Source organism: Aristolochia californica, unplaced genomic scaffold, assembly GCF_029961685.1.
Source record: "Aristolochia californica isolate CCGP_79_NKW_82.1479 unplaced genomic scaffold, dmAriCali1.0.hap1 SCAF_9, whole genome shotgun sequence".
NCBI lineage: Eukaryota > Viridiplantae > Streptophyta > Magnoliopsida > Piperales > Aristolochiaceae > Aristolochia > Aristolochia californica.
Window position 1 is genome coordinate 5,706,868 of NW_027182290.1, and position 27,937 is coordinate 5,734,804.

Here is a 27,937-nt window from a genome sequence, read left to right on the forward strand (position 1 = left end):
GAGCCAAAACTTTTCCTCCAGATCCACTAGAAATTTTCATATATGCAGATTTTGTGCATATAGATAATGAATTGAGCTCGGATTCTTTTTGCAAGATCAAAATAGATTATATACTGAACAACACAAGATCTAGGTGACCTCACAATTTTAAAACAAATGATATGAATATTACACGCCTCATCAGCATCTGCAAATCTAAAACAGAAGAATTACCAGTAAAAGCAAACATTCTTCCAAGTGAGGAATCATTTCATCCACCAGTCTACAATATGGTACAGCACTGGTTTGTTTTCTTCGCTTGCTTGTAAAACACCTGTGAGAAGACCCTGTTAGCATCCTGCACTTTTTGTTTATAAACCCTTTTACTGTTTACATGATCTTAGGCACATGCAAGGACAATTAAAAGAAAGGACAATATTAAATGGACCCGAGTCCTCAATTTTACTAACAATTGACTTGTTTGAAAGTGGACAAACCGAATATTATGCATGGCAAAGAAAATAATTCCATGTTGTTACGCACTTAAACTAACATCCACGCATGCAGCAATTACAGAACAATTTCTCTAACAAAACCAAAAATCATAGAACAAGTTTCAACAAGCCAATTTCATTAACAGCAGAAGTCAAAATAAAAAACCTAAAAAATATGAAAAAAAAAATAATAGCAAAATACCTAAATCATTTGAACAGCTCTATCAGACAATGTCTCAATGCATGCGAAATAAAAAGTAAAGAAACTGAAACGAGTACTACAGCTTGCAATGAATGTAGGTAACTTGCATTTTACAATAAAACAAAGTGTCCGTGCAGAACTTGGGTTACATGCGTCGAGCTAGAGAATTTGCTTCTTTAACAAGCATGTTACTTGTACATATTTAAAAAAAAAAAAAAACTGGTTATTGTACACACCTGAGAGGCAGCACTTAGATCTGAACTCTTCTCCACCAAACTGTCGAGCCTCTCACCTCTAGCAAGCACACTATCAATGGTTTTATACTGCAAAAAAAATTAAAAAACCCGTTGTGTCACAACAAGTTAAAGTCATAAACTACCAAAAAAATGAAGCACAATAACTAATGAGGACAAGTAGTTGCTTTATTTTCTCTTTGACTAGTCTCTACACATGGAAAGCAACATCCTTTAATTTCTATACTGGAGGTTCATGAAAGCTTCAACAGTAAGCATAAATGCGCCAGTGCAGTTGTTTCTTTTAAATGTAGATCACACACACACACACACCCTATAGCCAAAATGCGTGTGAGACTTCAGACCAAGATCTCACACTAGAAATCCCCCATGTGGCCATTGAGCCAACATCCAAACCACCGCACAGCTAATTATTATAATCAATTCAAATATCACAACTAATCTGAATAAGCAATACTGTAACTTCAGCTATCTTCCATGACAAAGTTCGTATTTCCTTTCCTTTTTTACTGACTTTCCATTACACTGCAAGATATATCCCATATCTCTTTATAGCTCTCTTTTTCCCATTTTGCATGAGTATATACACCTAATCTAATCCAACAACAAACTGCATCGCCTTCACCATAAATATGACCTCTCCACCGCTGGGACACAGCTTCAACAAATGCCAGCGTCTTACAGTAATAATTTCCAGTTATTTCTTTTTTATTTCAAACTTAGCGCTTTTTTATTTTTAAAGTAAGTTGCTAGAACGCTTAAGAGGCATAGAGAACTACTTTGACATATTTGTTGGGAGAAGTTTCCAAACTTGGCATGGATCACATATGTGAATCATACTGGATAATCTTCTAGCATAAGGGAAACATTAGAAAGATTACAAGATGACTCAAAACTGCAAACAAAAAGTATTCAGTCTTTATAACTTCTAGGGAAAAAATGCACCAAAGCTCATGGACATCCCAAAGTATTCCTTCTCATTTTTTTGCTCTATTGTTACATCAACCTTCTTCAAGTCTTTTTTAACAATATTTCTCCTTCTGCCAATTCTTAGAAGACTCAAATAAACTCACTGCACTATCATATAAGCTCTAACTTATACAAAGCACCCCATTTCTCATCAATTAGGGCTGTTCTTCACTACATCCATGTTAAATTTGTCGTCCCTCTTTTTGTTTCTCATGTGCTCACAAAGCATTCTAATTCATTTATTTGAAGTTTCATGTCTCATGGTTCTATTCAGAATCCCTTGTTTCATGTTTTACAAACTTTATCATATTTTCCCTTTATGCATGCTACTTCCATTCCAACTTCTGTTTTCTGATGCTTAACCTTCACAATCCTATTTAAATTCTTGTTACAGTTATGGATCCAAGCTTCTATAGAGGTCACCAGAGTCGAGAATAGAATTTCTCCTGTGTTTCCTGTCCTCATAAACACCCATGGTAACCATGCTCACATTTATGGTTCAAGATTCTAAAGAAGCTATCACACACCAAATTTAGCACAAATCTGTTTTAAAATGTATCACATAATCATCTTCAAGGTAATAAGAGAAATCATGCAAAAGCACATTATTGCCACTAGCAAAATTTTATTAGCATTGACATTAGAGCTCACAGATGTTCTGTCCTGAAAATCGATATACAAGGTGCACAGAAGGAAATATCATATGTAAACACTTACAAGGATAATTTTGGTTTCATCCAAATCTCTCTGAATTTTCAACAACTTATCTGCTTCGGCAGGATCCTGAAAGCAGATAGGAAAAAATGTTCTTTTAGATTCCTACCATATGCAAAATTCTGAATTCAGTTTTTACAACATAGAAATTTTTTTTTTATGCTTCAAGTTGTCATCCTGATATTACCAGTGAGGAACTAAAAACTCAGCTAACAGAGTTCACTCAGAAACCTCTGCCATAATTTTCAGATTTGGAACATAATGACATGCAAATTACAAAGACTTTAGTACCTGAAATTTAGTGAGAGCTTCATTCAAGTATGGCCATGCTTGAGTGGCATCTGTTGTTGCTGCTCTCCAGGAATCCCCAAAGTTCTTCTGGTACTCATCTAGTACCTTTAAAAATATTTATGCATCAAATTTCCACAATTAGCTGATTATGCATGCAGTTTGATCAGTTTTAACATTGGTCATACAAAACACAGCATCTGTTTTACAATGGAACTGGAAAAAAAAATCCATGATGCCTGCACTTCATCAAGAAATAATGAGTTTTTCATCTTTTTTTCTTTCAAAAAGCAATAAGTGATTTCTTATTAAGGACGTTTGATGTCATAAAACACACCACCACAATTGAAAATGCATAAAAAATCTGTGATAAACGTTAATTAACAAGGCAATCATGGGACCATCCGTGTATTGAAGAATTCTAACAATACCAACCTCATTATAGAAAGCTAGAGCCATTATTACATAGAAGACCACATGGAGCACATTTCACAGTTGCAACTTTAAACATTGAACTTAAAATGGTAAACAAGCAGGCACACAACTAGAATGATGACAACTAATGTGTATCATCCTGAAAACTAAAATGTGGCACATTCTTGTTGATAGCACTATATTGCAAAAGGACAACTATAGCCCACCTTTAGACCTTTACAGTGATTAATGCAATAGAACTACCATAGTGTCAAGTTTTCCTAAGTTTACTAGTCACGAGCACAGAAACAGTAAATCAAAAAGTTGTAATACATAAAGTAGTGGTCAAAATTTAATATAACCTAGCTTCTCTCACCTTGTTTAAAAGAGAGAATGCACTTCGCACTGGATAATGATCATCCATAAAGGCCACGGCGCAGAGACCATTTCTATTGTAAGAATGCACCTTATATTCTGAAAAGCCACAACAAAGTCACATGACAACCTTTGATACCATTTCCCCCACCCATTCTTCTCCACGTCCTTCTTCTTAGATAAATAAATCATCAGTCAGGTTAAAAAAAACTAATCCACACGCAGAATTTCCCTTCTCGAAATGCAAATAAAACTTCCAAATAATAACAATAATTCTCACAACAAGCAGAAATTATTATAAAAAATAAAATACCAGTATCCTCGGTTATACAACGACATAACAAGAAGTTGGAGATTCAAAATACTTAAAAGATCAGGAATGACTTTAGGAAAAAAAAATCTGCGCAGTCAAAAGCCATCCACGCTCTTAATTACAACTAATTGACAATGTGAAGACAATGTTCCCACCAAAAAAAAGCCAGTCCTTCGTATCCATTATTAATAGTCAATCAAGAAAAAGATCACCAAAGAAAAAAATCCAAAAGGCACAATCGAAACCCTAACCTTCGTGCTGGACGGACTGGCGTTGGCCGGGCGGCGTTCTTTTAGCAACGGTTCGACCAATAAAGACAATAAACTCCCTGGCTCCGGTCCTCTGAAAGTAACCAAACTGGCTAACATCGGAGGAATTGGCAAGGATGATCGGATCCGATGCCCCATCGCTGCCGCCTTTCAGAACCAGAAGGGCGGTGATCTTCATAGTAAATTACGATACAGCGATCGATCTGATTGGATAGACGAACGGAAAGCGGAACCTGATGGATCTGTCGTTCGCTTCGATTTTACGCAGACGATAGAGGAGAGAGAGGAGAGTTTGAAGAAGGAAAGATGAAGGAATGCAAGACAAAAAAGCAGAAGGAAGGAAAGAGTAAACGACAAATGAGCGGAATCTGTCTTCCGAGAGTACGAAAGCCAAATGATAATTGGTAGGAGTGAAATGAAAATAAAAAAATTATTTGTATAATAATTAGGTAATTTTATCAGTTTTTCATTTAGGCTCCATCAGTGCCTAAAAGGAGCCAAAACCCGTTAGTGCTCAACGTAAGTGTAAAGGGGAAAGTAAAATACAACCCGTCCCTCGCTCAATTTTATCAGTTTTGTGTTTTATTATTAATTAAATAAAAAATGGATAATAATGTTCATTTATTATGTAAAATTATTATTATTATTATTTTCTTGTTATATAAATTTTTTATATAAACATAGTGTGATATTCTTTTAATTTTTTAATATATTTTATTATTTTTATTGTAGCTAAGACCAAATATCTTGATTTTTTACTCACATTAAGCCACCAAGGCCAAGGAAAGTTTTGAGTCTCCCTATAGCCCTGTTCATGCATTCACCCCTATGGATGAGTTTAGTATCTAATCTTTGATTTTTTTGTTTTTTGTTTTGTTTCTGTTCCACAACCTTTAATTCTTGTTTACTTGCACATCTTTGAATTTTGTTTACTTTGTTCTTATCAATTGCCTTCGCAAGCTTCTTCCAAATTATTTTATGTTATGGATTAAGGTTCCCTTATGAGAAATTAGCACATCATTTAGTTGCTTCTTCATCAATGATTGTGTTTCCATTGGATTTTTTCATTCTTTCTAGTTGTACTTGAACAATCATTAATCAAAAGGGGTTGTGGGTGGACTTTAGTGGCATTTGAGGTTTCCTAATAGAACAAGTTATCAAATTGGTCCCATGTTATATGTTGAATATTTCAGACATGGATTTGGGCACAAAGACAATTTCTTTATCGAACTTCTATGGGTCGAAAACTTATAAGGTCAATATAACTTTAAATTGAAGGTGATATGCTTGAAAAGAATCTAAAGTTTTATTTATATGGTTAATGTTGATGATGAATGAAAGTTGAACATATTGTTTTGGGTTAATTTAAAATCTCACATTGCATATAACCATTTTGGAGCTGTACTGGACATCGATGCCATATACAAAATAAATCGACATGTTATGCCATTTTTGGTTTTTGTTTGGTGTAATAATCATCATTAAAATATAGTTTTTGGTGTAGGTTGTTGGCCCAGGTGGCTTCTTTAGAGGGGGTGAATTGAGATACAAAATACAAAATTTAAGTGCTCTCAATCATGCAATCAAATTAATTGGACAAACAAATTTTAAAACATACACACACTATAAAAGAACACTATTATTTTTTCTTGATTGTCCCTAGTAGTATTCACCGCCCAAGACAAGACCCCTTTCTTGGAAAAGTTTCACTAATATGTTATATTAGTTGAAATTACAACTCTAAAAAGATTTCGACTCTCTTTAAGCCATGTGTAATCCCCAATTACATTACTCGAACTTCTTCCCAAGAGATCCAATACAAAGACTAGATTCTGGCTCTAATTGACACTTACTTTCTAGATTACGGGTTCCAGAAATCCAAATCGTCTAGCTTGATTCTGGCTCTAATTGACACTTACTTTCTAGATTACGGGTTCTAGAAATCCAAACCGTCTAGCTTTAAGGTACGATATAAAGTCTATGAAAGAAGATGTAAAAATATAAAAGCAAAGATCAAATTTACAATATTTTTTTGGAGAGATAACCTTTCTCCAAGTGAGATCCAAGCTTTCATATCTTTAAGCATGTGATTTAGAATGAATGGAGCTTGATGGAACTATGATGCTTAGGAATTTTGAAAGATGTGGGAATGATTTTGCAAAATGTAGCTTTTCTCTATATAATAGGGAAAAATTAAAATTTGAAGTTGAAAACTCTCTTTGAATGCTTTGATATACCAATATATGCTCAACAACTTGTTCCCAATTACTTTGGGATCCTATTTATAAGTTTCTAAGCCAAACTAGCCATTTTTTGCCTGTTAGAAAAAAACAGATAGACATATTGATTGATCAATGAAAAGGTATGATCGATCAATCGTGTGTAACGACTATATTTTTATGATTCCTTAGGCTTGTTGATCAATCACTTGATTGATCAATGCATTTTTGAGCTCTCAAAACATTAAGTTAATTGATTAATCCTGCTTGATTAACCTATCATACATTGAAGCTTTGGCTATCCAAAAAAATAGTACAATTGATCAATATAGTGGGTATGATCGATCATGTTTATATCCTTTATAGTCATGGTTTTGTCTGATTAATCAGTGCGATAGGTGTGATTGATCATACTTATATTTTTCAATACCTGGACTAGGTATGCTTGATCAATCTTGTATGGATAATCCATTATGCTTTATAGCTCATTCTGGCATAGTTTTATCTGATCGATCAATATTATGGGTATGATAGATCATACTTTATATTTTTGCCAAAGTGCATTAGTGATGATCAATCATTACCAAATAATGATTGATCAAGTCAATTGCCAGTTTTATGTAAAAAACTTCTAAGCATGATAAAATTTTATCCTAAGGTTTCCTAGCATGTTATAAACTCGGATATGCATAGACTAAAAATGATTTCAAATCAATTTTCCCTAAAGCTCCATAACATAAATATGCTTAAAAATTAAAGTTTGGTTGGTCATTCACTTACATGCTAAAATTCTTGAGATGTTCTATTTGACTTTGACTCTAATCTTCAAATCTTTGTTCTTCTTTTAGCAACAATCTTCAATGTATTTTTGCTTAGGGTCTTAACCTGGCTACTTGATTGAACATCACTTTATCTTGAACTTTTGCCATAAACCTCGTAATATATGTGCTGGAAAGTATACGTCTAAAATACATTGATAATACCATTAGTAACACGCTCTCAAACTGCCCATTTTGTTATCATCAAAGTGATTTTACCATTTTGGTCTAACACAGGTCTTGTATGCAATAAAACAATTGAGTTGTATATTTCGATATTTAACACTTCAGATATGATGAATAGAGCTCCAACTTTGGTGATTATTGCAATTTCAAATGTCATCATTGAGGTTAGTAATATAGTTTTAATAACTTTTTTTTAGAATGTTCAATATTTGTTGATATAATTTTTTAGCTAGATCTTAAAATTTTGTGTTGAGTTTCATATGGTGGGCATGCTTGAGCAAGAGGAGAATATGAGAGAAGGAAAAGAGAACAGAAAAAGAGAGAGCATATTGAGAGAAAAGACGAGAGAAAAATCAATGTGTGTTTTGTATTGTTTCTCCTTCTCTAGATACCTTTTTAAATAGAATAAAGTTTTCTAATTACAAACCAATTCTACTTTCCAATTTATCGAATGAATCCCAAAATATAACTTGCTAATTTAAACATCAAAGAGACAAAACATAATTAGGAAACATTCTCTTAAATTCCAATTTTTTTCTTCTAAGCATGCTTCTATTGTGAAACTTGTGTTGCATGAGATTCAACTTAGACTCTATGAAACTTATGGATAAGCTTTGTGTGAGACTCTTCTTATAGAATCCTTGATATGCCTTGCATGAGATTCAACTTACTCTATGAAACTTGTGGGATAAGCTTTGTGTGAGACTTGTCTTATATGACTTCTTTAACAATCTCCCTCTAGTTGGAGTTTGTGTTGAATTTATAGAAAAGAGAAAAACTTCACTAACTTGATGTAATCTGAGTACATGAACCCTTATTTATAATAGAAGAAAGTAGTAGAGTCCAATTACAATTAAACTACCCTTGTCCCAATTATACCCAAAGTTTAACACTTAAAGATAAGTCCTAGAATAATTAAACAACTGAAATAAATAAAAAACTAACATAACTAAAATACTTTTAACTAAAACTCTTCTGTGAGGCCTCCTTCCATAATAATTCTGGCTCTATAAGACTTCTTATTGTGAGAGTCATGTAAGACTCTTCCATATCTGCTCTTCAATACTCCCCCTCAAGCTAGAGTTTACAACTTCAACTTGTAATAAAAAAAATTATGTCTTCAATTTTCTTTTGCTGAAAAAAATTCTTCACAGATGCAATTCTTCGCAAAAACTTCATCTTTTGTGTTCCCCCTTTCTTGAATTTTTTGGTCACATAAAAATCACCACAACATGTAGAATAAAATATCTCTTTTTTGTACTTTTTTTTCTACTTCTCTCCCTCAAGCTGGAAGGTATTAGTGTAATCTCAGCTTGAAGCAAAAACATAACTGTATTTATTATCTCCTCCATCAAGGTGTCTTGAGGATAAAAACTCAATCAGACACATAGACTCTCAAAACATAAGATGGGTGATATATGTATAAAAGAGTTTGAAACCAACCTCATAGGATTTCAGACAAAAGTAATAATAATAATCACTAAAAAAGGATAACGTCTGTCACTCAAAGGATAACAATAAAAAATCACTTAAGGGTACTCATAAAAAAAGTCTCAATGGACTTAAAACACCCATATGTATATAAAAAGAGAAGCCAACCAAAGCAACGCATAAGAGGTTGGCCCAAAGGGGTATGTGAGAGTAAAAAAATGATGGTAGGAGAAAGGTAACCGATAAAAAGGGGTATGTGAAGAATGTAATAAGGAAAAAATAACCCCTCAATAATAAGAAGGAGATTGTAACGATAGAAAAATAACAGAACAAATTTGACCAAGTATGACCTCAAGATAATTTTATGAGGGTGAATAAAATTTTTTAGAGTTGATGACGCAGAAGATACAACCAAGTAACAAAAACACAAAACTTGAAAACAATATTAACTATGAAAACTCTGATAATTGTATAACTTAACTTACAAGTTTCTGTTTCCGAATTAATCAGTCCATATGAAGAAAGTTTCTAATCAAATACTCAATGAATTCCTATCTGGAATACTTTCCAGATTCTGTAGAATTAAAACAAAAGCTTTCCAATGCTAGACTTTCCTAAATTAACAACATTTTCCTAAATTAGAATTTCCAAAGATAAGAGATTTCTGGGATAAAAAAAGCTTCAAAAGAGAAGATAGTGTTGAAGTCAGACAAAAAATCTCAGATTAGAAGATAAATTTGGCTAAAAAACTTGGAGAAAATGAAACTCAATTCATGTCAATGCCTAGAGAGATAAAAGGAGAAAAAATAAAAAAAATAAAACAATTTTCGACAGAACTGGCCTTTGGTACTTCTGTTATCAATGTCTCCTAAAATACAGTTGAGAATCACAAATGGCTTATTGTTCAAGAAGTACCAAAGGTCAATTTGTTGTCTTATAATGTGAAGAAGTTAAGGATCAAAATACCTCTAAGTACCCAAATTTTTATGATAAAAAAATGGATTTTGATCATTTGTCTTGAGTGGTTTTGTGTAGAGAGAGGAAATGTTTTGTAAGAAATTTTGAAAAAAAGAGTTGACTCCATACCATTAGAGTCAAGCTGACATGCAAGAAGTTGAAAAGGAATTCAAAAAGTTATTGAAAATAAGTTTTGAAAAAAAGGAGTCAAGTCAGTGCATATAAGGAAGAAGTCAAACCTATCTATAAGAAATAGAAAAACCAAATTAACAGTTAGATTTGAAGCATAAGAAAATGAGTGAGTAAACCCTCAAGGAGTCAAGTTCACCTCCACAGATTCGAGTATATGTAATAGGAGTCGAGCATATCATAAGAGAATCAAGTCAAATTCTATGTTGGAATTTCAAAAGGTGTCAAACCCATAAGGGAGTCGACTCCCTAAAGAAAGTTTTGACATTAAAAAAGATTCATTCCTTATAGGATAAAATTAAGTATTAGAGTAGACCACATGAGAAGGATTTGGCCCAGCTAAAGAAAAAAAACACAAAGGATTCGATCCCAAAATAGTGGAGTCGGCTCCTATAGGGAGCAGTAGACCACATGAGAAGGATTTGACTGAAACAACTCATGGAAGCAAAGAAGGATTCAACCCCGGGCAAAGAATTCAATCTCATGCTACACATATAGAAACTATTGACCTCCAGAAGCAATAATAAGAGTTGCAAGTCTTCAGATCATGAATGTGACCTGTCAAAAATGGTTGACATAACAAATAGAATTTAATAATTATGTTTTCATAATTTTTCAAATATTTTTCATTGATTTTTAACAAAGGCTAGAAACATGGCTAATCTTATGCAACATCTAGTTTCTTTTTTAATTGAGATTTTGTGCTATAAATACCAAATCTTCTCTAACCTAAACATAAATTGCCTACAAGATTTTTCAAAACTTCCTAGTTCATTCTCAAGGCCTCTGAAGTTTTGGTTTTTCAAATTTCAAGGAGGTATCTTCCCAAGGTTCAAAGAGCTAAGTATTCATGTTCTATGTTTTCATATATACTTAGGATACTTTTTATTTGAAAAAAGTTTTGATACTTAAAGAGTTGTTGGTCATAAGTTCCAAGGTGTTTGGGTATGTGTTGTTCCTTGAACCTTAGTGGTTCTATGTTGTAGATGTTGTTTGACAAGTTATAATAGAACTTTTAATTTCAGAACTAGGGCTCCTTGGGAGTAGAATAATAATTTAAAATAGTAATTATGAGCCATGTAAAAATTTGTGCAACTCAATAGAAAAACATAACAAAAACATTATTTTGACCAAAATTTTCTTATGTTTTCGCCCATTTTTTGGTTCAATTCCTCTTGTTTTTTAGACCTAGTAAAGATGAAGGGAAAGTGAGTTTGCTATTATTGCTCCAATAGGAAACCATGGAAAAAATAAACTAATAAATATTAAAATAGTTGATCACTCACATTTTACTTTAAAAATATTGCCAAAACACGTAATTATATGCCAAAAAGTCTAAAAACACTGCCATTTTAATATATAACAAAATCACTAAAATAATATTACAAAATTCTTTAACTTGAATCATGCTTTATCTTAAAATACAATAACTCAAATAAAAGCTTATTGGATAACTCTTATATATAATTAAACAATCGATTGTTTAGGTACGAAATAATCCCTACACATTTATGTTCTATTGAAAAATGATAAATGGATAATCAAGTAAGATTAGCTACTAGGGTCAATATGATAACTTGAATAGATGAACACAATTCTAGTGTACAAAAGCTTCAAACTATTTTAGTCTTCCAGGGTACATCAAACAACTAAAATATTGCATAAACCCATTAAAACAACGCTGAGGATTGTTGACGCTCACAACATAAAACGTATCCTTCCACAAACCGTTCATGAACACCTTTCTCGACAACCCGAGCTCAGTGAGTAGTGGCCGTCTTTTTGAAGTCAATCTTATCAACCTTCACCTCTCCATCAATAAGCTCATAAACATAAACCACCACTCTCAGTCCATCAATGTCCATGAGAACAAAACTGGGGTTCACATCGTATGTAATACTGCTGTAGGCACCAGTGGCAGATCCAGGGTTAATAACAACACCACCCTCATGCTTATAGGCCTTAAATTGATGAGTATGACCAGTAACTAAAATGTCCACATCCAACTGTCTCTGAAGCATGGCTAGAGAATCAAGGTCACCCCAAGGAATAACCTTCAAAGCATTAAAAAGAGAAAAAAGTCACACACACAAACACAAGCCACCTCAATGCTAAGATCATCCTACATGGTCCAATAACACTTTCCAACAATGTTTCTGTCACCTACTTGAGCACTGCATACATGGGCAACAATGTTTCTGTCACCTACTTGAGCACTGCATACATGGGTAGGCTGTCTAGGAACCCCCCCCAGTGGCATATCATTTCAAAGAGGCAAGCAACCGGGTCCTGATTGTGTTCATCACGGCTGTGACAAGTTTAGAGAACTCCCATGTCTGCCAGGCGCCTAAAGAATAATTTATGGTGGCAAGGTAATATTATTATAAACTTCTCCAAATCTTATTTTCCCTTAATATCTCAGCAACCTACCAAAAAGTATGGCATGACACAGGGTAGGCTTCTGAATATACTCAGGATAACACAATCACTTTTTTTAATCAATTTTCTTTTTAACTGGAAGGGAAAGTAATCAGAGTACTATATAAGATCTTACAGTCATCAGAAAAGAAAGGCATTCTGGAATTTGACGGGGGAAAAGATAAAAGGAAAGCCTATAAACAACGACCAACTTAAAGACGAACCTGATGACCGTGGCACAGCCCAAGCTTGAACTGACCAATTGTCAGAGTCTTGGTTTCTGGATAACGTGCATCCTCATCATATTCACCCCGAGTTATATGCATATCGGGACAAAGGCTCTTCAAGTAATCATGAACTTCCTAATCAAAATAAATGTCAATACAAGAGATGAGTAAATAGAAGAAAAATATCATGTCACATTAAAGTGACACCACTTAATCAAGAGATGGAGAAATAGACATGTAATAAGAAGGATGCCATAACCTGCAACCTTGCCTGCTTGGTATGGTAGTGAAATGCATTAGGAATTATGCCCCAGATAGATGACAAGATATATGGATTTGGGTTCTCACACGTAAGGTCAAGTAAACTAGAAATTTCTCACTCAACCAAACAACTTGTGGTCCATGTTCCTGGCTAAAGCATTATACATAAAACTGGCAAAACCGGCACGAGAAATACCTCAAAGCATTCCATCACGGTTAAATCACCACAGAGAATGACTGAAGGTAAAATGAAAAAGGAAGTAACAATAAAATGCTGAGAACAGCAAAGTTGACATTTTAAGTAGGTTTTGGCCCTTCTTTATCTGCCCTATAAATTAGAAAACTGGACTTTGGGATGCGGCACAAAAGGGTGAAAAGAAAAAAACAGTGCTGGTGAAGATCTGGACAAGAGAATGTGCAGAGCTCTGCTCAACATGAGAATATTCTCACAAGTTTCACAGAAGAGAAAATGAAGAGAAAGGGATGGGAAGCTAACAAAGATTGGCAAGTCAGTAAGTCTAGTTACTAAAATAGAAAATGGAAACAGGAAAGACTCAGAAAACAGAAACAGGAAGTGCCACAAAATAATTTTATGGGAAATGTAAAATTGAGAAACAGAAATGAAACTTTGAGAAATTCTGTGAAATGTTATAGAAAAAAACAAGAAACCATTTAAAATATTGAAGAAACGAACAAGAACTAGCAAATATATAAAACAAATATGACTAATAACAAATTCTGCTTGACAGTAATCATCAAGTTAAAACCTTTTGTTGTTAGGGATTTGCTCCTCTGTCCTTTGTAATTTTTCTCTGTTAATATATACACCATTTTCAAAAAAAAAAATATGTACTCATCAAGTTAAAATAAGTAATTAAGTGTAATAAACTTTACGTAATTAAATAATTTAAATTTTTTACAAACTCTCTTTTCAGGAAATATATAGAGTACAATTTTCCTAAATGTTTTGGAAACATTTCCCAAATGTTACTTGAAAAGTTTCCTAATGGTTTTGTTAAGAAATAGTCCCACATAGATTAGTGGGTACAAATATCTTGAGTTTATTAGTTGGTAAAGAGGTTTCCTAAGTTGGCTGTAAAATTGGGATAGGGCCTTGGACCCAATTTTACATGGTATCAGAGCAGGTACTCATATGTGGACCTACACTTAAACTATCTACTTGTAGAGCCACAAAAAAGGGTCTACACTTAAAACTATCTACTTGTAGAGCCACAAAAGAGGGCCTACACCTAAACTGCCTACTCTTAAATTATCCACTTGTAGAGCTACAAAAGAGGGTCTACAAGTGAGGGGGAGTGTTAAGGAATAGTCCCACATAGATTAGTGAGTACAAAGATCTTGAGTTTATTAGTTGGTAAAGAGGTTTCCTAAGTTGGCTAGTCATTTTGGGATAGGGCCTTGGACCCAATTTTACAGGTTTCCCATAAATGTAGGAAAGGTTTCAATTGCATCCAGAAACAAGTTTCCATGAAACAAGATTCCTACCCCTATAAAGAGATACCAAAGGTGTCATGGTGGCTAGCATAACTATCCTATTCTTGAGGAGTAACCATATATTTTGATAAATTAATTAATATGAAAATTTTAATAAAAAATTATGAGAAGAAGAAAAGAACTCAGGACAAAAAGAGATATCATATATTACAACTTGTCCCAAAGAGAAAGAAATTGGAAACTAAAAAATTCTATCTTCTGTTTCTAACACAAGAACATTCATCCATCCGATACAACAACATTATAGAATATATTGAATATCATTAATCTATTTATGATTATAACAGTACTGAATACATCAGCTACAACTTTCATGTTTTATTTCTTGATAGAAGTAAAAAACTATTAAGAAGAAAGCTGCAGAAGGAAAAGAGGAGTACGAGCTATGCAACAGAAACCAATGCTAAAGAATGCTTTAAGTAAAAGACATGTTGAATACATTTAAAGATGCTTCAGCATGTGCCAACTTGGAGGATGAAAAAAATTGCCAGATGAAATACAGCAACAAGATCTCCGGTCGCCATATGAGAGAGAGAGAGAGAGAGAGAGAGAGAGAGAGAGAGAGAGAGAGTTGCAAGAAAAAGTGTTTCCTCCTCTCAACTTATGAAAAGAAGGCCCAGGAACAATTTGCAAGACTGAAAGCCATTCCTAGCAGCCTTTGGCTAAGATTGACTTTTTGAGTTTCCAAACAAGTGAAGGATGACACAAGAGGGCTTCAAAATGGTAGTGCTACTCTCAGAAGTACAAATCTAAGAAAAGAGAAGTAGAGGGAGAAAAAAGATTCTACTGAATGATGCCAAAGAATATCTTACATGGACCTTTTTTGCGGATAATATTAGGAGGTATAATTTTTAAATTTTGTTTGAGACATTTAAGATGGAAATTCCTGCAAACCTAATGACCACTAATTGCTAGTAATGCCTTGTAGTAGAGATAACTAACAGTAATTATTTTAGACACTGATCATTTACAAGAATTCCTTTCAGTTGAAATCAGTACTAGACAGAATGAGACCTGCAATAATCAAAATAAAAGCCAGAATCAAATAAACTACATATTCAGCTCTCAGATCAGCTTGTCACGCCCATAAGCAACAGATTTATAATGAAAAACAAAATAATATTCTACATATAATCAAATACCAGCAGATAATAGCTAGAATCTGAATATTACAGCAGCTATAAAGCTTACGTACTTTGATACAGAGATTCCCAGTACATATTATGTGTTGAATTTTCCCTGGGACAAGCATAGACTTGAACTTTGCAGGCAAATCTGGTGCTCTGTGAGGAATGTGAAGATCTCCAAGGGCTAAAACCAACACCATGGTCACCAAAATTTTGGTATCCCCTCAATCTCCAAACATTGTCAAAATCTGTGTCATAAGTGGAGAACATTAAATACTATTTCTGCAGGGAACTGAGCAAAACTTCAATCGTAAGCTTGCATTCATTGGATCAACATTAAACTTATCTAAGACTGGAAGTCACTCCAAGCTCAACTATTCAGTGATCAGGAAACCAGAAAAAAACAATAATAAAAAACTTCATTTGCTAGATAGAAAACGAATTTGATTTTTTTTTGTTTTTTTGAATAATGATTACATGCTACACCCTTTCCCCTAGCGATACCTGAACCCAAGACCTCACACCAGAGACTCTCCCATAGCCATTGAGCCCGAGGCCCAATCCACAATTTGAAGTAGGTATATGATCAGGTAAAAGGGTGAAGAAAGGCAACAAAGGTAACCCTTCCAGTAAAAATCTCAGAAAGTAATCGGAGTTATGGGTCTCTACCTTGCCTTTCTTTCTTTTTATTTAAAAATGTTGAACCCAATACCCTATTGAAATTTGAACCCAAGACATGCACTAGCATGCCTACGTCTTATGCTTTCTGCTACTGGTGTTTTAACATGAACATTTGTAAAAACATGCTCTCTGGAAGGTACTTTTAAACATGGACTAAGATCTTCAAATTTAAAAGAAGGCCCTGCCTCTAAACATTGTAACATGTATCAACATAATAATCAAGGAACCACATAAATGAAATACTTTCTGCAATAGAATCCGAAACCTAGCTGTAAACTCAAAAATCAACTCACCAAAGAGGCAGCCAAAGAAAGAAAAAGAAAGAAAAGATTGACCTGAAATCTATGCATTAAATCGAAAAAAAAGCTAGGTATTAAAAATCAAATCAATTTTTTTTATAGAATCAAATATAAGTATTGAAAAGTAAAAATTTCCACAATCTAGACAAACCTAATTAGAGAAAGGAAGTATATAAAAGAAGAGGATAATAGTTCTATTGTGTACAGCTATAACCACAAGTAGAAAAGAAACGATAAAAGTGAAAGCTGACCATATTCATGAAATTCTCCAAAAACCATTCTTAGATAAGTTTGAGATAGAGGATTTCAATTATCCCATTTCTAAACACCTATCAGATGATCCTAACCAGCTCGAACTCAAAATAATTCACATGTGGGCAAGAAGTAACAAAAGAAACCCACAAAGGAAAATTCCTTAAGAACAATATGTTGTACTCCTAAGAACTATGGAGACACTGAGAAAGAATGAAGCTACCTCATCCACGTAATAGAACATTTAAATGCATCAACCCTGACGTAGTACATACCTCTAATGTCAAAGAAATTACTGAAAAATATAAGGACAAACTAAGTCATCCTAAATCATTAAAGGTTTATGAAATGAGGAAGCAGAAAAGGAAAACGGAAGTCTAAAAAGACAACAACTTAGTATTTTTTGGAAAATCACGTTTTTGGAGAGGACCATGGTTAACTTTCTATCAAAGGAAAGTCAGAAAATTTGCATTTTCATTAGTTTCCTAGTTTTTTAAAAAGTCCTAATTAGAGAATTTTATTTAGGAACGTGTTTGATTAGTAGTTTCCTTTATTAGTAGTCAATTTAGGAAAGTCATAAAGTGTTCATTGCTGGTAGTTTCTATTTTAGTTAATTGTTGGAATTCTTTACAGAAAATGGTTTTCAATTTAGTAAGTCTCAATTCAGTTGTAGTTACGAAGTCCAGTCCTAGGAAGATTCTACTAAATGATGTAGCCTATTATGGCAAGGACATGGTAGTTTTTGAGTCTAGGAGATATGTTGTAACTTTCACAAGTTGTTCAAGAATAACAGACTTTCTCTTTGGTTGCTGGAGCACCATGATTTTCTTTCTTTTGCTGAGAATAATTTCTTAGTGTATTTTCTTCTGTTATGCTAGCTACTGCTAGTAACAAAACAGCACCTGAATATTCAAGTTCTTCCCTTGGATATTAAAAAGTAGGAATTTTCCAGAGTTGAGAAGATAAACATTGGGCTACTCAAATCCAGCTTCCTCTCGACAATGCACATAACTGGAACAGCTAACATGCTCAATTAGCGATCTTCTAATACATTAGCTTACAAATAAAGTTCTTATAATACCAAACAACTGCCTAGGATTCAGTGTTGGAAAAACAAAAACAAGGGCATTTGGTCATTTCACCTGATCTTTATTCATGTGTCTTGGTGTAATCTTGTTCCTTATGTTGAATTATGTCTATGGTCCAATTTTCATGTATATAGGACATGTAGAATAGGAGATATAAGGAGATTAGGGTTTCACTTAAGTGAGAGCATATTTGTAAGTGCACGACCCCCAACACAGCTCTATTCTTGGAGTTCTCTCTCTCTCTCTCATTCTCTCTCTTCTTACTTTTTCATGGTATCAGAGCAGTAGATCACATCTGGGAAGGCTTCTTGTCAGCTTTTTTATCTCCTTAAAGTATATGTCTACATAAAAGAAGGATCTTTTTCAGGTTTCTGGTACTAGTTAGTAAAAATCCAATTTTCTCTTTTTCTCTCTGCCATAACTCTAGGGTTACTAGTTCTACTATTCCGAGAACAGCTTTTGATGTTTTAAACTGCCCAAAAGGGGTTTTTATGCTGTTCTTGGGACGTGTGCCAACTCCCAGCTTACCCGTTCTGACATCATCTTCGGCATCTGGTGATGTCAGCCCTATTTGATGCTCTTTTGCCCTATTTGGTCTGGAATTTGAATTTTATGCTGGAATTCTGGTATTTTTGACCTACGCACATCACAATAACTGCCTTAACCCTAATTCTATGAGGTGGGTCCCACCTAGGCTGATCACATTGAATTTGTTGGAAGGTTTATTTGATCTGTTTGGTGTTTCTATATACATGTTATGGCTGATTCTGGTGAAGTTTACATCCCATCTAAAAAAACTTATAGTTTTGATGGGAAAGACATTATCACTATCACTTCAGAAAAATTGAATGATTTATTCAAATGCATTTAAAAGGCAGGAAGAAGTTGAAATTTATTAGGGATGATCATATTATCCCTCAAGATGATGATTGGGAAGCAGAAGACAGCCAAGTAATGACTTGGACTGTCAACAACATAGACTCTTATCTTAGGAGTTAGGTTATGAATTTTGAAACTATGTGGTTATCTCTAGAAGCTTTATATGCTCAAGAGAGCAATCTTTCCAGATGTGGTTATCTCTAGAAGCTTTATATACGCAAGAGAGCATTCTTTCCAAGGTATATGAGTTAAATACAAACCTTTTTGGTTTGAAGCGAGGTAATAGGACAATAACAGAATACTGTAGTTCTTTTTTGAGTATTTGGCAGGAAATCAATGTTATCACCCATTTACTATGGATGAACGGGAACTCAGGAAACAACAAAGTCAGCTCCTAGTGGCGAAAATTCCATGATGATTTGAGTGCTGAATTTGATAACATAAAGGCACAATTCCTAGCCTCTGATGAAGTACCTAACCTCTCTACTACCTTCAATAGGGTAATGAGAGATGAAAAGATAGTTGTGCCTAAAGTAGGGAAATATGCTAAAGTGGGTGAAGCCATTGCCCTTAATACAACAGCTACAACATCCGATTCCATTGAGTTGTCCAAGGGACGCACAAGGACTGACAAAGGCAGAGGTAGAGACAGTTCGGCCAGGGACGAGGCCGAGGGGATGGCAAATCTGAGAGAAAGTGTGTTTATTGTGGACGCACTAATCATTACTCGGACAAATGTTGGATAAAGTTTAGGAAGCCCGCGTAAGCAAACTCTACTACACACAAGGAAGCCCGCGTGGGCAAACTCTACTACACACAAGGGTACTACCCTTGTGTCTGAAATTACAACACCTGTCCCACCTGGTGCCATAGATGAATTGCAACAATTAATTTAGCAACAACAACAGATTTCAAAACGTATGGCACAACTCTCCATTCCTCCTACATCCTTGGCCCATATTGCTCCTCCCATAAGTATGTTTGAGTGTACTGTGTTTCATTCCTCGTCTTGGGTATTTGATTCTGGAGCTACAAAACACATGTCAGGTATGTCTTCCTTATTTTCTAGCTTAAAAGAGTCTCTTCTTGTTAAACATGTCAATTTTGCTGATGGGTCAGTTGCTAAGTCCATGAATTGCTCTTTAACCTTTTACCCTACTCATTGTGTTTTTCAAGTTCTCATGATAAGAAAGACAATTGATTCCGCTCGTGACAGAAGGGGACTGTATAATCTGGACGGCCACAAACCAGATAACACTCTACATGCGCTACACACAATTGTTTCACCTTTACAATGGCATCTCAGACTAATCACCTATAAAGCTGATTCTAGTAGTTCCAAAACTTCCTTCCATCATTATTTTTTCAGTACGAGTCATGTCAACTAGGCAAACATCACTAGAGTTCTTTTTTAGTTTCATCTTATAAGACAAGTAAACGATTTGAGTTTGTCCACTAAGATGGGGTCCTTGTCCTATGACAAGTCAGTTCGGTCATAGGTACTTTTTTTCGTTCATTGATGATTTAGTAGATGTACCTGGATTTATCTCCTTCGAGATATAATGAAATAAAGAATCAGTTTGCACTTTCTATCAATATCTTGGTACAAACAATGGTCTTGAATTTATGAATTGAAAGTTTGACTCTTGTTGTCAATCTCAAGGGATTATTCATCAGACTTCTTGCGTGTTCACTCCACAACAAAATGGAGGTGTTGAACGCAAGAATCGTCACTTGCTTGAGGTGGGTCGAACTATGATGATTCATCTGAATGTCCCTAAATCATATTGGGTGATGTTGTACTTACTGCTTGTTTTTTTATAAACAAAATGTCGTCTTTTGTTCTTAACGGTAAAATTTCTATTCAGATTGTATTGCCACTGCATCTCTATTTCCGGTACCATTGTGTGTTTTTGGGAGTGTCTGTTTTGCACATACTTTTGATCCATCTAGGGATAAATTGTCTCCTCGTGCCATTATATGTATCTTTTTGGGATATTCTCGAACATAAAAAAGGGTACAAATGTTTCTGTCTATCTATGAGAAAAAACATTTGTATCTGCCTATATTACTTTCTTTGAGGATGTTCCATTATTTGAGTCTTCGAGGTTTGAGTCAATTTCTCCTGTTCCTTCGGTCCCTAGTCCTTTCATTCCTGTTCCAATTGATGACTACATTCAGACTTCACATGATGCTCCTACTAGAAACCACTGGAGGTATATCGACGCCGACAACCACCATCTCATCCTGTTCCAGAGCTCTCTCTCACACCGGACCATGACTCTACATTGTTCCTTGATCTTGAGATAAGTGAGCTCCACCTTCCTATTGCTCTTCGGAAGGGTGCCCATAAAGGTACACGCCACTCCAATCTCACTTTGTCTCCTTTGATTCCTTATCTGACTGTTATCATAAGTTTGTTTTGTCCATCTCTACTAGCACTATTCCTTCTTCCATGCAAGATGCTCTGTTGATTCCTTATTGGAAGAAAATCATGGATGTTCAGATGGAGGCATAGAGGCACTAGTTAAGAGAGGGACTTGGGAGCTATATAACTTACATCCAAGGGCTACAATAATTGGTTGTCAGTGGGTGTATACAATTAAATACAATGTAAATGGGTCTGTTGAAAGATACAAGACTCGTCTTGTTGCTAAAGGATATACCCAGACTTTTGGAGTGGATATATTTGAGACTTTCTCTTCAATTGTCCACCTGTCTTCTGTCAGAATAACGGTATCTATTGCAGAGAATCAAGGCCGTTCTCAGCTGTATATTAAAAATGTTTTCTTGTATGGTGATCTTGAAGAAGAGGTGTACATGGAATAAACTCTAGGGTATGTTGCTCAGGGGGAGACGAATAAGGTATGTAGACTCGAGAAAACTCTTTATAGCTTAAAACAGAGTCAACAAGCATGGTTTGGAAAATTTACTCATATCCATGGGATTTCTTAGAAGTCACTGTGATCATTCGTTGTTTATTATGAAGAGATCATTTAGGATTATTGTCTTATTGTTATATATAGATGATATCATCTTATGAAGGAGTGACATATCTAGCATTTAAGAGGTGAAATCACACTTGGCGAATCACTTTTAGACAAAAGATCTGAGTCAACTAAAATATTTTCTAGGTATTGAAGTTGCAAGAAGCAAGAAGGGAACTGATTTGACTCAGAGGAAGTAAGTCACTGACATGCTTCAAGAGTATGGACTTTTGGAAGCTAAACCAACTGATACACCTATGGAGGTTAGACATGATCTTCATGATGATCAAAGTCCAAAATTGAAAGATAAAACAATGTATTGGAGATTAGGAGGCAAACTCATATATGTTATGGTTACTAGACCAAATATCTCATTTGCAATCAATGTAGTGAGTCAGTTCATGGAACATCCACGTAAGATTCATCTAGAGGCTACACAGAGAATATTAAGATATCTGAAAGAAGCACCAAGAAAAGGTCTTACCTAATGATCACCTGAGAATTGAGGCTTTCTCAGACGATGATTATGCAAGCTCCAAGCTTGATCGAAATCAACTACTGGGTACTGTGTATTTTTGGGAGGAAATTTAATTAGCTAGAAGAGTAAGAAACAAAATATTGTTGTTCAGTCTAGTGTAGAAACTAAATACAGAGCGATGACCCACATCGTAAGTGAGTTAATGTGGGTGAAATTTGTTGCCTAGGAGTTAGGCTTCTATCAAAAGGATCCTATGACTATGTATTGTGATAAACAGACAACAATTTTCATTACTAGCAATCCGATGGTTCATGAGAGAACAAAGCACATTGAGGTAGGTTATCATTTCATTCGGGATGTAGCGATGAAGAAGGAGGTGACAACCCCATATGTTCGATCTTGTGATCAACTTGGTGATGTCTTCACTCAGCTTTGGGGAAGTGTGAATTTCTGAACTTTTGTGGGAAGTTGGGACTCTTTGACATATACACTCCAGCTTGAAGGGAAGTGTTGGAAAAACAAGTACAAAGGTATTTTGGTCATTTTACTTTATTTATTCATATATCTTGATGTAATCTTGTTCCTTAGGTTAAATTATGTCTATGGTCCAATTTTCATATATATAGGACATGCGGAATAGGAGATATAAGGAGATAAGGGTTTCACTTAAGTGAGGGCATATTCGTAATTCTACTCAAATCTCTTTAATAAATAGGTTGTGAGCCATGCACAAACCCAATGCAGCTCTATTTTTGGAGCTCTTTCTTTTCCACTCTCTCTCTTTCTCATTCTCTCTCCATCTCTCCTTACATTTTTCATTCAGCAAATGCTACACAAGCAGCTCCATAATTTGCAGCAGCCTTTCTTTTAATATACTTCTCATCTCCAGTATCCAACTTTTGGTACAGCAATAATTAGAGCACATTAACCAATAAAAAATTAGATAACACCATACAAAGAAAGTGAAAACCAGCCCAATCTAACCTAGTCATAAGCAGGGCAAATCTTCAACAAAGATATCTCCCACAAAATTCACATGACTGCCTAACTGAATCACCACCACGAGTGAACAAGTGAAAAGAAAGCTGATTATAGTCCTACCTTCATCTCCGAGATAGAATAGGCCTACCTCTCCCTAGCAGCTGATCATAGTCCTACCTCTCTCTGACTGCCGATCAGACTCCTACCTTTTCATACATAAGTGCAAACTACCTTATTTATTACACAAACTAGTATAATTAACATAAAAAGTACAGTATCACTAGCTTAAAGAAGATGGATTTGACTAGGATGAAACTTAACACAGCATTTTATACCATTAGTTAAAAGAAAATATTTGATGCAGACTCAAAGGCAAATTTCTTGGAAAAGGCAAAGTCAAGGAATAAGAAGAAAAAGTCCTCAGCTTTCCTTCTTAAAGCATCTTTTCATCTTTAGGAAGTCAGAAACGATCCTCTCTCAATTGTACATTTTTGAAGTCAACAAATATCTTCTTTTACGGAAGTTCTCATTTTAGTAAGGTTTTAATAAAACTTGTGCGTTCTTTTTCGTGATTAGAAACTGCAAACATTTTGTGAACTAGATGTTAGAATTATTTCTACTGGTTGTTTCAGTTTAAGGAAGTCAACATAAGGCTGCAAGCAGATTGTTTACCACTTGAAGAGTTCTATCATTGGTAGAGTCCTATTTGCTGCAACTAAGTGGAAAACTAAACAGAAAATATCCAAATTCCAGGCATGGTGTGAAACAGCCCAGTAGGCACCACAGCACAGGTTGGAATGATTAATGCTCATAAAAAATGCATCTATAACTTTTGTCTCTTTTATCAACTTCCCATTAGTTGACAATGCTAAAGTGACATCGTCTTCTAGTGCCACCTTATAGACTGCTAAATTTTTTGTGCTTCAATCATAATAACACAGGTACATAATAAATGTGTATTACCACATTTTGGGTTGAACCAATTGGTTACTTTTTATTTCCAAAATCCAGGCTGGGATGATGAAAACCACCCACCTAGTGGATTCAAACCCATTCGGTAATAAGAAACGATTCTATCCCCACGAATTACAAATTGGACTCCAGCACTGCAGAAGTCACATTGAAAAACCAAGAATCATTGGAAAGCAACACTTTTCAGCGTCTAAATTCTTAATTTGGTAGAGGACAACAGCCAAATCCAAAAAAACGGACATATTTATCTAGCAAATTTCTCATGGTGATTAAAAACAGAGCTATATATCTTCATCTAAAAACAAAGGCAGTCCATTTTTTGGATCTAGCACATAAAGCACTTCAACCCTGGTAAGACGAAAACCAGATGATTCAGAAATGAAATTTAAAAGCCCAGAAATGCAAATGCAGTGTCTCAACATGGCAAAACTAAAGCTATTTGTCTCAAAAGTTGTTTTAGAAATCAAACACCCTAATCAATTTCAGAAGCTGCTGAAATGAAACACCAATCAATTTCAATTAATCACTGAAAGCACACATTAATCACTAAAATTAAACACACAAGTCAAATGGATTATCAATAGAATCAAGGATAAAAAGAACATATCTTTAATAACCACAGAAAGCTCAAGCATCAAACAAACCTAGCAGCAAACAACCATTTTATTAAGTAGGCAGAAAATTAGATCATAAAGATATAATGTATAGAGATATAAGCAAAAAAAAAAAAAAGGAATACCAGAGAGCAATCGAACAAACAAATAATAAACGAAAAACAATCGAAGAAAGAGAAGAAAGATTGGCAGCAACCGGAAGATCTAGAAAATCATCAGATAGTTTGGAGGGGATTCCCGAGAAGAAAATAAACAACTTAATGAGAAGAGACGAACTTAACTCGATTTTCTTCTGAATTCTGCCGGCGAGATTGAAGAGAGGACACCAGAGAGCACTAGGGAACTAGAGAAATGAGGGTTTTTTACGAGAACAGAAACGAGCAACCAGAGAGATCGACGTTTCCAAAGAGGGAGTAAAGAGCAAACAACGGAAAGTAAAGTTCTAAGTGGAACGATGGCATTTCAGATTTCACTCTCCATCACATTAGGGGGGGTTAGTCCACAATTAAGTGGAAAATTGAATTGAAGTGAGATGAATTGTTTCCGAGTCATGTTTGGGGGTTAGTCTAGAGGCCAATTGAAGTGGCCGGAAAACAGAATCCAGTATTAGTGCGTGGAAAATAGATTTCAGTGTCCTTTTTTAGATAAATGATTATAGTTTATTATAAATTAAAACAATAATTACGTGTGACTATAATAAATTATATAAAATTAATAAAAAATTTAAAAATAACATAAAAAAATATAATAAATAAACCTAATGGTTTAATTAATTATAGCAATTGGATAATTAACCAATTAACGATTATAATTCATTATAAATTAATATACTAATTACGTGACTAGAATATATTATATAAAATTATTAAAAATTACAAAATAGCATAAGGGAATATAATAAATAAAAATAATGGTTTAATTAATTTTAGCAATTGGATAATTAACCAATTAATGATTACAATTCAATATAAATTAACATACTAATTACGTGGATTAGAATAAATTATTAAAAATTAATAAAAATTTAAAAATAACATAAGGGAATATAATAAATAAACCTAAGTGTTTAATTAATTATAGAAATTGCATAATTAAACCAATTAATGATTACAATTTATTATAAATTATTATACTAATTATGTGTGATTAGAATAAATTATTTAAAATTAATAAAAATTTAAAAATAACATAAGGGAATATAATAAATAAACCTAATTGTTTAATTAATTATAGCAATTGCATAATTAAACCAATTAATGATTACATTTTATTATAAATTATTATACTAATTATGAGGGATTAGAATAAATTATTTTAAATTAATAAAAATTTAAAAATAACATAAGGGAATATAATAAATAAACCAAAATTTTTAATTAATTATAGAAATTGCATAATTAAACCAATTAATGATTACATTTTATTATTAATTATTAAACTAATTACGTGTGAGTAGAATAAATTATTTAAATTACATAAAACAGTTAAAAATAACATAAATGAATATAATTAATAAATAAATTATTTTGTAATAACATACTATATAGTATAAAAATACTTAATAAATAAAATTAAAACAAAAAGGTATAAAATGACAACAACCAATATAATTAGAGTTTGTGCGTTTAACATCATCAACTGACTAGTTTAGTAGATACGAACGACAACATACATGTTCAAATGCAATAAAGTACAACCACTAATAATCACTCCACATGCTAGTTGCTATGGCATCTCGAAATTGTGCAGCTCTAGTGGATTCTAATGCACGACGCCTCCGCATTGTTGTTGATAGGTTGCCTTCATCCCCAAGATCATCGCTATCATCGCTATCTCCATCCAAATTTTCACCAGCTAATCGGACCTCATCACCTCCTCCACCTACCTCATCATCGGAATCATCATCTTCCAATTCAAACATATCATTGTAATCCTCTTTACGTATATAATTGTGTAATATGCAACAAGCTATTACAATTTTCATCTGGATCTTATAAGAAAAGGGAGGAGCAACTTTCAACATTTGGAATCGAGCTTTTAAAGCACCAAAAGTTCGTTCAATAGTATTTCTCAAAGATGAGTGCCTTCAGTTGAATAGCTCTTTATCATTTCTAGGAAGGTTGTCTCCAAATTCTTGTAGATGATAACGAGTTCCTCGATATGGAGCCAAAAATCTTGACATATTTGCATAACCAGCATCGACTAGATAATATTTACCTACAATACAAAATATTTTTCACATAAGATAATTGAAAAAAAATAAAAAAAAAATATTACATAACAATATATTATTTACCTTCAGGTACACAAATTCTATTTCGACAAGTCAATGCGTCCTTCAATACACGGGAATTAGCTGTTGATCCCTCCCATCCAACAAGTACATAAGTGAATTGCATATCAAATGTACATGCTGCCATCACATTTCGTGAGAGATAGCCTTTTCTGTTCCAGAACCTTTGTTGTTCTTCAAGTTGGATGTTTGCTTTGATATGAGTTCCATCAATAGCCCCAATACAATCCTAATTATATCATTTCAATTAATACAAGTAACTCTAAATATTAATCTAAAATTGTTCATTATATGTCAAGTGATGTTACCTTAAAATACGGATTAAACATTGAATTGTTTAAAATCTTCGAGTGAGTCCGTTCTGAAGGCCGTTTGATGTAATCAGGCCGAAGTTTGATAATAGCATTCAACACCTTATTGAAATACCTACTTATAGTCTAGTTTGATCTATCAAACATCTCTGCTGTGACACTATACGCTTGTCCTTGAACAACAGTTAAGATAAAATATGCAAGTTGTTCTTCCACTGAGATGGTCTTTGTAGGTGATAAAAATCCTTTGTTATAAAGTATCTCTGCCATTTTTTTAAACACAATTTGATTCATCCTGTAAACTTTTCAAAATTTAACAGGTGATTTCGCTAATGACTTTTGTAAATAAATCGGACCACCTATCCCACGAGGACGTAATGTACGTCTAGACCTATGGTTCATATAGTATATTCCCATCATGTACATAAGACATGTTAATAAAATCATCATTGTATTCCTATTTTCGTCTTCCATGGAAACCTG

At 34.0% G+C, this 27,937-nt stretch overlaps 2 protein-coding genes across 4 annotated transcripts; both read right to left on the reverse strand.

The window, feature by feature from the left end:
* Positions 1-4,641, reverse strand: LOC137941567 (VAMP-like protein YKT61). Its single transcript, XM_068787033.1, has 6 exons — positions 4,254-4,641; positions 3,691-3,788; positions 2,904-3,008; positions 2,616-2,681; positions 912-998; positions 1-313 (listed from the first exon to the last, which is right to left on the reverse strand). Exons 1-6 carry the CDS (start codon positions 4,447-4,449, stop codon positions 263-265), a joined length of 603 nt encoding a protein of 200 aa, XP_068643134.1. The 5' UTR covers positions 4,450-4,641; the 3' UTR covers positions 1-262.
* Positions 4,642-11,630: 6,989 nt separating this feature from the next.
* Positions 11,631-25,334, reverse strand: LOC137941047 (vacuolar protein sorting-associated protein 29). Of its 3 annotated transcripts, XM_068786278.1 has the most exons (5): positions 25,132-25,334; positions 23,385-23,470; positions 15,688-15,867; positions 12,714-12,851; positions 11,631-12,125 (listed from the first exon to the last, which is right to left on the reverse strand). In XM_068786278.1, exons 3-5 carry the CDS (start codon positions 15,817-15,819, stop codon positions 11,832-11,834), a joined length of 564 nt encoding a protein of 187 aa, XP_068642379.1. In that variant the 5' UTR covers positions 15,820-15,867; positions 23,385-23,470; positions 25,132-25,334; the 3' UTR covers positions 11,631-11,831. The 3 variants fall into 3 exon arrangements, with proteins under 3 accessions (XP_068642379.1, XP_068642378.1, XP_068642380.1); XM_068786277.1 differs by lacking the exon at positions 23,385-23,470 and having other exon boundaries at positions 25,132-25,333; XM_068786279.1 differs by lacking the exons at positions 23,385-23,470; positions 25,132-25,334 and adding an exon at positions 22,290-22,308.
* Between the last annotated feature and the right edge of the window lie 2,603 nt (positions 25,335-27,937).

Bases quoted from the DNA above. Each gene is read 5' to 3' on its own strand.
- LOC137941567 (XM_068787033.1), bottom strand. From the start codon at position 4,449: ATGAAGATCACCGCCCTTCTGGTTCTGAAAGGCGGCAGCGATGGGGCA. The intron at 3,789-4,253 runs GTTAGGGTTTCG...GTGGCTTTTCAG, and splicing joins CCAGTCCGTCCAGCACGAAG to AATATAAGGTGCATTCTTAC. The intron at 999-2,615 runs GTAAGTGTTTAC...TTTTTTTTGCAG, and splicing joins ATGAAACCAAAATTATCCTT to TATAAAACCATTGATAGTGT.
- LOC137941047 (XM_068786278.1), bottom strand. From the start codon at position 15,819: ATGGTGTTGGTTTTAGCCCTTGGAGATCTTCACATTCCTCACAGAGCA. The intron at 12,852-15,687 runs GTACGTAAGCTT...TATTTTGATTAG, and splicing joins CTGGGAATCTCTGTATCAAA to GAAGTTCATGATTACTTGAA. The intron at 12,126-12,713 runs GTTCGTCTTTAA...AATGCTTTGAAG, and splicing joins GGCTGTGCCACGGTCATCAG to GTTATTCCTTGGGGTGACCT.